The sequence below is a fragment of the Papilio xuthus genome, unplaced genomic scaffold, assembly GCF_000836235.2.
Source record: "Papilio xuthus unplaced genomic scaffold, Pxut_1.1 DF827570.1, whole genome shotgun sequence".
Lineage (NCBI taxonomy): Eukaryota > Metazoa > Arthropoda > Insecta > Lepidoptera > Papilionidae > Papilio > Papilio xuthus.
Genome location: NW_013531079.1, coordinates 999,468 through 1,011,568, shown reverse-complemented (window position 1 = coordinate 1,011,568; position 12,101 = coordinate 999,468). Strand labels below are relative to the sequence as shown.

The following is a 12,101-nucleotide window of genomic DNA, read 5'->3' as shown; positions in this document are numbered from 1 at the left end:
AATTTTTAACAAGACCATAATAAGGCGTATTAGCGCTTAGAAGTTACCACTAATTTAAACTTTTATCTAAGAACTTTAAATTTCTTCTAGTTGTTCAAAAATTTCTTAGGTAATTAGCGTAGAAGAATATTTTTTTATAAATATAAGTATAAGAGTAAGTACTTTATAATATTATATTTGTATTATTTTGACTAATTCAAGTTAAGGTGTCGATCTAAAGAGTTTAAAAGTATAGATAGTATTACTACGGCAAAACAGTGTCTAATTTTAAATTTACTACGCATGTTTATAAAATCTTTTAATAACGGTTTAATTTTTGTCTTTGTGTATGGTAACACTGCCGTGCCATAGATGACGTTGGCGTGGCGCCAAATTACATTTGGTATCTTATAAACATGCTTTTAAAAATGTTATTGGAAAGTTAAATAGCTAGTTGTATTGATATGAAAAGTTGACACGAGATTAGAAAAATATTGCTATTTAAAATAGAGAAATTTTGCATATTTATTACTCTGTCAAAACTATGTGCTATTTTTATTTTATAGGCGGGGCAAGACGCTAATTAAACTAACCAAATCCAGCATGAGTTTTATGATAAAATACTATTAACAATTAGAAAAATATTTCAAAAAATTATTTATTTCAAGCCGAGAAAAACGTGAGCTTCGAGGATAGGTTAATATTAATAATAGTGACAGAACAATTTCAGTTAAGATGTCTACCTTCATATGCATTCCTTACATTCCAATTTTCAATTACTAGTTCGATATATTTTTAAATATAACATTTTACACACGACTGACTAAAATATAACGTTTTATTTTGCCAAAGCGATATGTTTTCTTATTGTAGCATAATGTATGCAATTTGTTTGTATATATGTTTCCTTTAATATAACCGTTCGTGTTATCAAATATTACATAATATTCACACCTAACAATCATTATTTGCTCCGATAAACCAATAGTGATCCTAACTGTACATAAAGCTTTATTATAAAATAAAATCTAGACTTTTAACACTAATTTTAACTAAGCTATGCATTGCCACTTACATTAAATCGAATTAAATCGAACGCCATCTTGTCGTGCGTAAACAAAATGGCGACTGTATTGTTAAAATTATTTTTTGTTATTCGCTTCGCTCTTATTACCAAAGCGATTAGTTTTTATATGATTCGTATTGTCTGGGAGTTTTAATGATGATTTTTTTTTGATAATTTAGAATAATGGTAAGAGGCACATTTTAAGTAGTTTGGTTATCAATATTGATTTAAGCTTATAAATGTTACATGATGTTGATAAAATTAAAATGATCACGTCAACTAAATAATGAGATCTTATCTCATTGAAATCGGATAAATTATGAGATGATGTTGAATGAGATACAATCGTTCAAGCGCTAAAACCAAGACGAAGCTCCGCCGAGTTTGGTAGAAAGTTCCCCGATGCCGCGACCGAACATGTTGCCAACCTAAAAATATAAACAAAGAATTTGGCAAAATTGTATTATTATCTTACTAATATAAAAAATGCAAATGTTTAGATGGATGGATGGAAGTTTGTTTGGAAGTATCTCCAGAATGGATGAACGGATTTTTATGAAGTTTGTCATAGATGTAGAACATAGTCTGGGAGAACAAATAGACTATTAATTTTGATTTTTTTTGTTCCGCGCGGATGGAGTAGCGGGCGTTGGATGTTTTATGTATTTCGTACTTAGTTAAAAAGTGGTCACTAAGGGAAACCGTTATAGTAGATTTCTCGTACCTTTCCAACGACTGCGCCGACGTTACCCAACTTGGCGTCTTCTGTAAGAGATTCCAGTTTAGACTTTCCGCTTCTAGAACCCTCTTCCGACCCACCGTCCTCTCCACTGTTAAAACACATAATCACTTTAATATTACAACATAGTGGAGTTAGATGGACGATGTCTGTATCTCTCTCTCTTACGTTCTCTTATTTGTCTGTTAAATATCCTGGTAAAAATTAATATTTCTGTAATGAACTAATGAGTTTAGGAATATAAACAAAGTAACCGGTTTACACTATTCCAGCACAGTTGGATAGGAGCGAATGTCTGCAATGGACTGTATTGGTTTACTGGCACCAGATAATGTTTACATTATGCCAGTTGGAGGCCAGCGCTGTATTCGGACGCTACTGTCCTATGTACAGCTGAATTTGAGGGAAGGTGGCAACAGACCCTGCGTCCTGCTGCGCCAGTAGCAGGCTGCAGGTGGTCTCCTCAGCGTGCATGCGCGCGGCCACGCTCTGGTACACCTTGGAGTTCAGCTTGTCATCAATCACGCCTTGCAGCTCGAAGTCGCTGTACATTTTCTGCAAGAAAACTTCGAATAGTACAATACTTGTTACATTTTAATTTACTTTAATGTTGAAGACCACAGCTTGAGAAACCATTAAAATGATTTCGAAGTATTTCTTAGTATTCCGGCACATTATATCGCAAATACTTTCTTTTCTATCAAATAATACATCATGCTTCTTTTAAATGGACTAATCTAAAAACTAAAATCTCCATATCTTAGATCTTTGGATTCCCCTTACCTTGAGTATGATGGAGAGGCAGGCGACCTGCTGCGGATGGAGAGCGGGCCGCTCACCCAGCCACGTGCTCACCATGTTCACCTGGATGCCGTACCAGTGCTCGAATAGCTGCAGGATCCATAGCTCATCTGTCACCTAGTATACAAGACACATTCTAGAAGCTTCAAAAGAAAAGACTGAGTTGTTGGATAGTGATTGTTGGATCTGGTCTGACTAATGACATTTACGGTGTTTAATTTAACAGAATTAAGTTTCTTTTGATTCGTAGTTATCCTCTCTGTACCCTAATTATTAGTCTATGAATTTTATAGTCCATAGAAATAATTATTTTGACTACTGTTGTAAACCATAGTCATAATTTCAACTGAGTGACTCTTTAAAATCGCAGTTTACCTTCGACCTGATTTGGTCCATCGAATTCCTCATGAAGTTAACGTAACCCTGGCCGATGTCTTTGCCGGAACCAGAAACATTGGCTATCGTCAGGATAGATCCAATTAAACTGAAAATAATATAAATTCGTTAAAATCTTAATAAATGTTGATAAAAGTAATAAAACGTGAACATTGTTGAAGTTAGTAAATCGAATAAGGAAATCACTGATTGTTGAATTTACAATAAGACGCATCCTTGACGAGTGCTCGGTTAGTACTGACTAACTCAGAGCGTTTTCGATACGAGACAGTGTGGCCAACATTAGCACACTAGCGCTAAAGATTGCCATGCTATAGTGCATTCCCCAAATATAGCAAGCTAAGGATGTACTTACCTTCCTTCATCGAACCTGGCGATCTTAGCCAGTGTGGCCTCGAGTACTGCTGACAGTCGTGTTGTCATCCCCGTCGACATTGCCAATAAACATGCTTCAATCTGGGCATCCATTTTTGCGTGATACTGGTACTAGAAGGAATCGTTATTATGTACTAAACATGAACGATAAGTTGGTAAGTGGGGATTCATTAATCACCCCTCAGGGGGTTCTAAACCCCATTTGAGAGGTTTAAAAAAATTCAAATTTTATACTATTTAAAACATATGAAGGTAGTCCTCCATAAGTGGCTAATTTATGACAATTAAATATTTAATTAAATATTATGGTAGATTTAATTATATTTTACCTTTTGAAGTTGAGGAAATTAAAAGGGGCTTCGATATTTAAAACAGATGTTGATACTTAAGTAGTTCTAAATTTTTTGTGTTTTTTAAGGTTCCGTACCTCATAGGAAAAAAACGGTATCCTTATAGGATCACTTTGTTGTCCGTCTGTCTGTCAAGATCCTTTTTTATAAATAATACTTAATCAAATGTTCGTTGGTTCAATCTTTGATTTCAATAGAAATGGATGGTGAAGAATTATTACCCTAATACTTACAGCGAGTGATGGATCCATGGCCTTGTAAAATAAATATAAAAGAACGAAAGACATGCAGAAAATTAAAATAAACATAAAATTAACAAAACAACGGAAAGAAATAAAAACAAAAATAAAAATGCAATCTAATTACTAGATTACAAAACAATAAAAGTAAAAAATCTACTAAAACTCGGATTAGTAAAACACTGGATTAGTAAAGTTATTAATTACATATTTGTTATATTACAAGCTGTCCTAAAAACTTCCCGAAGAGCACGAAACTAATCAGAACCACGACCGGACGAACATACATGGCTTAGCCGTTTTATAAAAGTTGTTGTTCTAAAAAGGTTTAATGTTTTAGTTGTAGTCCCAAATCCATAGTGTGATATTTTGAAATATGTTAAAATCGATATAAAAAATTCTGTCCTTATAATTTATAGTAGTTTAAATTCATCATATCTGATTACTCACAATATCAACCCCCTCAACGGCGCACAGTTTGAGCGCTTGGTTCTTGGCATCCAGCGCCACGTTCACCATCGCACACGTCTCCGCCGGCAGGATGTAGTCAGTCGACATGAACGTCACGCTCTTCTTCAGCCAGGACTGGAAACAGTAATGGTTTTAGCTCTTCTAGCGACCTGAGCGACATTTCTTCAGTACCATCTTTTTTACTATGACTTTGGGAGGGGGGGATTATATAAACTGTAGTTCGCAGACCTGTGACCTAATAACTATTATTTCCAGTCATTCAGAAATAATCAGAGATGTTAACATACTTGGAAGGATGCTTCGGTCTTCTGTATACAAGTCTCCATCATATCTGATGCCATCAGCTTGAGCCGCTGCTCCAGGTGCGAGCGGAAGTCGGGCTCCGGCCAATGCAGGTCACGGATGAAGCACTGCAGCGCGTCCAGCTTCCAGAACAATTCCTCGCTTGTTGAACAACCGTTACTGAAACCACAGAGAAAATCCATAAGTAGATAGTTTAGTATGTGACCTTCAAGAGTGTCATAAAATTATATTATACATGGACTGAAGCAAGGTAGAAATAAAAATTCCATTCATTTCCTATCAAACCAACCGCATTTGAAATATGAAAAAACGGACTACAATCTCTAATCTACTATTAAAAAGATTTTTCAACTGCTTTTTCCTCTTACCCTTTAATTTCCCATCGCTCCTTCTCGAATCCCTTGTGCAGGGATTGTGCAATGGAAGATTCCATCAGGTCTACGTAGCGCACGACCAAGGGGGCAAAGGTGTCACGTAGGTGCTCGTGGAATCTACCTCCTTTGAGATTATCTGTAAGAATATATTATACAAAAAATTTAGCAGCTGATTTTATTGTAAAATAACCTAAAACGGCTTATCCAATTCACTTTTCAACGCCCTTATTTTCTATTTTCCTTCCCTATGTTCTTTTCTTCTACTTTGTAAATGTTTGTAAGGTAGGAACAGACTACATAAATATTTGGCTACAAATTATCACACTTTTTTCTTTCATACTCACCATCATTTCTCAAATAATCATTCAATATTTGGAACAGAGGGAAGGAGTCCCAGGTATCAGGAGGTTGTTCTGACAGCACGCGGTCCATATCGACTCCGAACAGCGCCCAGAAGATCTCCGCGTGTTCCACCAGCAGCTCAGAGAACCACGCGAATGCCTGGTAGAAGACAGCAATAAGAAGAATTACTTTGTGAATAACATTGATCTGGTCACCAAGAATTATTCAAATTAGTTTTGGTTATTTTTAATAACGTTATGGGAGATTCTAAAACATTTTTCTTGCAAAATCACCTTGAATTATTTTCTGGTTTCGGTGTAGACCCAAAACTTTCTACCAGGACCACTTTGGGAATTACTGATTTAAATGACTATTGGACTTGCTAGATGGCGCTGACAATGTTTATTGGTCGTCAAATTGTATTTAAAACATTTTCTTACATTACCTGTTTTGTAGCGCAAAATGTTTGTGAGTTTGGCTAAAAATTAGATAGTTGGCATATTTTTTTTTGCAGTCTTTTAGCAAATTTTTCTCATAAACATTTCCATGTAACGTATAAGAGCATGCTTTCCATGTAATACATCAAAATCATAGATAAGATATATTATTTTATCTAAATAGCTTTTTATTTTTTAATAAAAGAATTAAAGATGCATACTAAATACTACTCATGGTATGAAATGGAAATTATCGGAAATGGGGTGGAAGGAAAACTAATAATAAGAAATGCGCTAAATGATGTAAAAAAAAGAAAAAACAAATATAAATATACTGTTATATAGAGTAAAATTAAGTAATTTTGGCGGCTAACAAAAATCACAACGCTAAAAAAAATATTATAATCGATTAAAAAATCGATATACTATCATTAATACTAACTTTTATATCGATTTGACAGCTGTCAAAATGACAGTTACTTAGTGATATAATCTAGTGTACGGATTGAAAGCATATTAATTGTATATTTTTAATAGCAGCCTAAGTAAGCGATTAAATCGTTGTGTGTCGTAAAATGTACAGTTTAGTTTTAATGAAATATGTTTGTGTTGGTACTATATGTTGTGGGGGATTTGGAAATTGTTATAGCAACACTTTTCATTGCAGACGAAAGACAAAAGTTCCCTGCCAATTCTGCCAAGTTATTAAAAACCATCGATTAAGAAATTTTGAGCCCTGAATGAAAAGTATACGTTTATTTACCCGACACTCGCCATAAATAATTACGATCAAAATTTTAACTATGCATTTAAAGATTTCACCCAAAAATATTAACCCCGACCAGTCATTTTTTAATAATTTAAATTATTTTAATACATCGCAAAACAGTCACACTCGCTTACGCCAATTTTAGTCAAATTCTGCACTATTTGTAATTTAATTGTTGACTATCTTATTAAGTACAAAACATGAAAAATTAATACTCGAAATTAATTTAATTTTTAATTCCAAAACTATTTAAAATGATTTAAGATACATTTTAATTAAGACAAAGTCCTATAGTCTTAATTAGAGAACTAATAGGATCAAAAAGAGTTTTTCAAAAATATTTTTTGTTCTAGTTATGAAAAATCTCGTTATTTATATACAGGAGGTTCGAAAAAGCATGCATAAAATCGAATTTTTTATTGACCACGGGCTTTAAAAATTATTTTATAGGCATCTAGAAAATACACATTGTATTTCGCTAGTTTGTTAGACACGCTCTTTCCGTACACCCTGTATAACCGAGTGTCGAGTAAGTGTAAAGAGAGTGTGAATGTTGAATAATATAAATCGATATCGTGATCTATCTAACATCTAAATGATATCTGGTCATGCATAGCTTTCAATTTTGAATTCTAACCCTAGAACACCACTGCAGTGACAATTGTATATATTGCCATCGCGTTCATTCTCACTGATAAAACAGAGACAACATAACTTTTAACACACAGAAGACAAGTTAAGTGGAAGCAATTCCGCGTTACGTCTGATGAGTGTGCGTCCCGGAGACCTAATTTAGTCCTCGTTTTATTCCTATCCTTATCTTACAAGAAAAAGAGAACCCATTTATAGGGAAACGTCCTCTTATGTACGTCCCTTCGATTAAAGGTAGGCCAACGCATCTTTAAATGTGACTGCCGCCGTTTTTTTTTTGTGACTGATTGCCACTGTTTGCCTTGAGGAGGCATTTACAGCTTCACCGGGCTTGAGGTGACCGAGCGCAGATGGCACTTAGCCTAAACCTCGTTTAAAGACTGCCACCGTATCTACTTCGCTACTTTTGACAAATTCTCTAGCTCTTTAGCCAGCTTAAATATAAAATATATGTTTTAAGACAATTATCACTGCAGTATATTCAAGCTTTCCAAGCGAGTGTCGTACAGGCTACGCCCCAACAAACAAAGGGTGATCCAAAAAACTGAGTGATAATGGATACCGAGTGAATAAAAACTTTGACAAGTGATTCGTATTCAGCCGAGCAATGAACGAAAATTTTGTAGTAGTTACATTTTGTTGACCGCTAGAGTCCGGTTTTGTGTTATAAACCTGTGGAGAAATAAAATATAAGATAATAGGACGTAAAAAAATCATAATTTACTTAGCGTAGTTTCGAAATCGACAAGTGAATATGCTTCAAATTATCTTCTAGGAAAATGAACCTTGTAAAATACAAGTTAAATACAGTCGAACCTTTTTAAGCGAGAGTCCAAGGGTCTGCGATATTTCTTCTCGCTTAGAGGTTACTCTGATGCAAGTTTTTTTTTATATTTTTTTTTATAAAATATTAGCAGATTTTTTTTTAAATTTACTAATATTTCTTTAACCATTCCAACTAAGCTCTAGGCTTAACCATTAGGCTATTGACGCTTTAAATTAAGTTTTTAAGTTTTAAGTTTCTCGCTTATGGAGGCGTTTCTCTTATTCAGTTCTCGCTTTCTTTGACTTTATATCGAAAATTAACAAGTAGAGAAAAATAAAGTAAAAGCTCTAAAACATCTTTAGTTGCTTTATCAAAATATTTGTTATAAATAGATTCACTTGACGATTAAGCGGACACAAAGTTTTAACTAAAATTTTAATTAAAAAAAACTCACTTTCTAAAAAATCTATTGATTAAGAGCCTTATGTTTTGGACTGATTGTGATAATTTTTTTAATAAATATATTTGGGCTCTATTCAATGATTTTGATAGACAAGTAGAAAATTAGATTTTTTGCATTTTATAACCAAAAATAGCCAATTTTTTTAACAAATAAATGAGCTGATAATATTATTTCTTTAATTTTTTTTATAAGACATAGAGAAAACAGTCTCTAATGAAGATTATAACGTGAATGTTTTTTAAAAAATAATGTCGATGAATAAAAAAATCTTAAAAAAAACTATTGTAATTGAAATCTCATATTTTTTGTAAAAAGCCATTTTTTTTCGGAATAAATTTGTAAATCAGTACAAACTGGCATATAACATCTTTAGTTTTATTAGAAAAAAATGTTAACAGCTCACTTTTTAACAAAAAAATAAAACTGCCCGATCATTCTCCACACTAATAGCGAGACAGGAGAGTAGGGTGCTATTCCAGTGAACACAGACAAATTGCGCAGCAAAACTTTTTACAATACAGTCTTTAAAAACTATAAACTTCAACTATATAGCCTTGGCCACAAAATTGTGTCTTTTTTTTAATTAAGTTAATTTATTATAAAAAGTTTTGCTTTTATAAATACCACGACATACATTTACACATATATTATTTTGATATTTCGAATTGTAAGTAATAAATTTTCCTATTCATTTTAAATGTTAAATTGTCTATGACTTACATCTCGAAAATCTGTTATTATCTATGGTTCGTGTTACAATACCTCGGCGTAATGTTCTTCGTTTTGCTGCAGCAGGTCAACACATAATTCCGCTAGATGGATCAAATCTTCTAACTTCTTTGCTGGTGTCACCATTGTTTCTCCTCTTAGATCCTCTATGAATAGAACAAAAAGAATAATGTTTAAACTTTTTTAGTTGCATTTATTTTTAAACTATTTTTATTTCAAATTTTTTTATGAACAACCTTCAACATATCTTTGTCCTTATCATTGTCTATACGTCATTTTAATTATGATTTTTTCTATACCATAGCTAAAAAACAACAGCCTGTACATTAACTAGTCATTTTTTAATTTAACTTACCTTCAATATTAGCTTTCTGGCTAAGTTGCGTGTAGTTAAGTAGAGCGGCATTCTCTAGACTTGTCTGAATCATTGTCCTGACTTCCTCTGGTGCGACAGGAGTCACCACATCCTTCATCAGAACACGCTCCAGTAATGATAGAGTCGCCTGGAATTATTTATTTAAATACCTTGTAATTACGCACTTCCTACAATTTGGAAAAGTAGTTATATTCAAACTAAAATACGAACCTTGAGCGCACCTTCCGGTCTTCCGAATGGGAACGCGTATCTAAAGTTGGTGATCTGATGCTGGAGGAGTGTTTTCAACCTGTCCTTGATCTCTGCAAACTTCTCTTTCTCTTGCACGGTGATGCTGCCCACACCATCGGGCCTGCCAGGCAACGTGGCCGTACTGTGAACCACTTGTTATGTGGGGCTTACTCTAGTAGGGCACAAGCGGGATAGGGTCGGATATGGTGTTGGCGGTACAAAAGTATTATCACTCCTCCTCCTTTATGAATACTAACAAAATCATTAATTTAGATTTTTTGTTGTTTAAAATGAAATAGACCAATAATGTGTTCAAAAATTTGGTCCTTTGAGTAGGAAATAAATTGTGTCATTAATGTAAGTTAATTGTATTTGCACAGCCAATCCCTATGATCCGTAAACAGAAAAAGTTAGTATGAAGAACAGGTCACAAGTAAGTTTGCTAAGCACACGTATACACATAAGGAGTTAGTCACATTAATGGTTTCTTGCATTAGAAAGTGGAAATAAAGATCGTAATTTACTAATAGTTTCAGGTTACACAATTTGTGCGGCATTCAAGGGACGTGGTTATTTTATTTGATGCTGTGTTTTATCATCAGTTTTATAATAATCGTAATCAAAGTCAAAATAAATGAAAAGTCAGTATTGCTATCTTTATTTCATAGTTAGGTTGTGTTTGTAGACGGTGCATTTAGTAGACCAAATGGCATACTTAAAAATCACATGTACTCATAATTTTTGAGTTTAAAGTTAATTATAGTCTAAAAATCTTCAGATGGAAGTAACAATTATTTTTTTAATAAAAATTATTTTTTTTTAACACAGCTTCAAATATAAAAAAATTAAATAACAGTTAAACAATCAATCACATTTACTAATTTTTCATATAAAAGAAATAGGATTATCGTTAAATATAGGCACGTAAAGTAATAAGACATAAATAGATATGTAGGTAGGTCCAAAATAGAATGAGATAATCAATACAAAAACCCACAAACAAGTGTTATGTAAAAGTACTAACCTAACCTAACATAACCTAACAATAAAATACATTTCTTATACTACATTCAACTTAATTTTTTCAATAATTAAATTATAGTTAATTTAACATTAATCACTTCTAAATTATTTGCCAGAATATCAAAAGCTGACTTTATAATCAAAGGAGTCAAGTATAATAGAAACAATGAAAGAAAAACACTCACCTGTTCCCATGGACATGGCTTGCGCAGAACGCGAATGAGTAATGCATGAGAGTTGGATCAACAGTCTGTTGTCCACTCTCAGCCACATCCAGGAGATCAGATAGATAACAGAGGTGACGGTAGCAACCACGGACACCGTATCTTGCGCAGTATTCATCCAGCACGAAGACTTGACCCGGTGAAAACCAACCCTGGAATACAAAGGGTTATGAAGAGGATTTTTGTTAAAATAATGCAAGGGTACCATAGAAAATTTAAGAGATTCTAGATTTGAATTGGTGAACTAAGGTACTACAACTCATTTTGAAGTATAGAATAGATTTTCTTGTAAGATAAACGATGAAATTCAACTTGTAGCCTTGATGACCTTTTATGGATTCTTCTAGTTTTTACGAATGTTATTCTTTGTCTGTGGTAAAAATTAAATCCTACCAAAGAGCAGTAAGGATCTTGAAGACGGTACTTGAGTGTCAGTGACTGCAGGACACAGAAAAGCTGATGATGATCGAATTGACATGGATCCGCTTGGATGTAGTCTTCCATACCATGCTTGCGAGCCTTGTCAGCGTCTGGAAAGGATAGAATTAAATTTAAGGACCTTCTAACCGATTTATTGTATATTATAGATTAAGAAAAGTTCTAATTTTTCTAATCTATGAATATTTTAATATCCAAATAGTCAAAAATAGCAATATTTTCGGAATATTTTATCTTTCAGTTTCAATTACAATTGCCAGGATTATTTTACTTATGCTTGGTCTGCTTGTCTTAGTATACACACCTCCCATGATCTTAATATGGGTATCAGATGTGGTTGGCGGCGTTGGCTTGTGGCTCTGTCCAGTCGCACGATACAATGCCATCACCCACAAGTGACATTCGTTCTCATCACCTACACCCATCAGGACTGACTCTCCGTCACGTACAGCGTTCATGAAGTATTTCGCTCCTTCCAATTCTAAATGATTAAAATAAAAAGAAATGGTAGATTTATGTACCGTATACCGTTTAGCAGTGCTTGGTGCATTGGTATGGA

The 12,101-nt window shown here is 33.7% G+C and overlaps 1 protein-coding gene across 15 annotated transcripts in view; it reads right to left on the bottom strand.

Annotated features, from left to right (window-relative positions):
* Window positions 1-6: 6 nt before the first annotated feature.
* Window positions 7-12,101, bottom strand: part of Cadps (calcium-dependent secretion activator 1) — a 44,323-nt gene continuing 32,228 nt past the window's right edge. For 5 of the 15 annotated variants that reach the window (XM_013313372.1, XM_013313364.1, XM_013313373.1 and 2 more), the window contains 18 exons: window positions 11,847-12,023; window positions 11,498-11,634; window positions 11,066-11,256; window positions 9,837-9,999; window positions 9,606-9,753; window positions 9,284-9,396; window positions 7,926-7,964; window positions 5,438-5,594; window positions 5,088-5,229; window positions 4,704-4,878; window positions 4,396-4,530; window positions 3,940-3,960; window positions 3,337-3,467; window positions 2,961-3,069; window positions 2,568-2,702; window positions 2,206-2,339; window positions 1,770-1,875; window positions 7-1,473 (listed from right to left, as the gene is read on the bottom strand). In XM_013313372.1, coding sequence (XP_013168826.1) covers window positions 1,402-1,473; window positions 1,770-1,875; window positions 2,206-2,339; window positions 2,568-2,702; window positions 2,961-3,069; window positions 3,337-3,467; window positions 3,940-3,960; window positions 4,396-4,530; window positions 4,704-4,878; window positions 5,088-5,229; window positions 5,438-5,594; window positions 7,926-7,964; window positions 9,284-9,396; window positions 9,606-9,753; window positions 9,837-9,999; window positions 11,066-11,256; window positions 11,498-11,634; window positions 11,847-12,023 — 2,285 coding nt within the window. In that variant the 3' untranslated portion in view covers window positions 7-1,401. The remainder of the gene's footprint in view (window positions 1,474-1,769; window positions 1,876-2,205; window positions 2,340-2,567; window positions 2,703-2,960; window positions 3,070-3,336; window positions 3,468-3,939; window positions 3,961-4,395; window positions 4,531-4,703; window positions 4,879-5,087; window positions 5,230-5,437; window positions 5,595-7,925; window positions 7,965-9,283; window positions 9,397-9,605; window positions 9,754-9,836; window positions 10,000-11,065; window positions 11,257-11,497; window positions 11,635-11,846; window positions 12,024-12,101) is intronic. The other 10 variants (XM_013313374.1, XM_013313378.1, XM_013313376.1 and 7 more) reach the window with 8 other exon arrangements.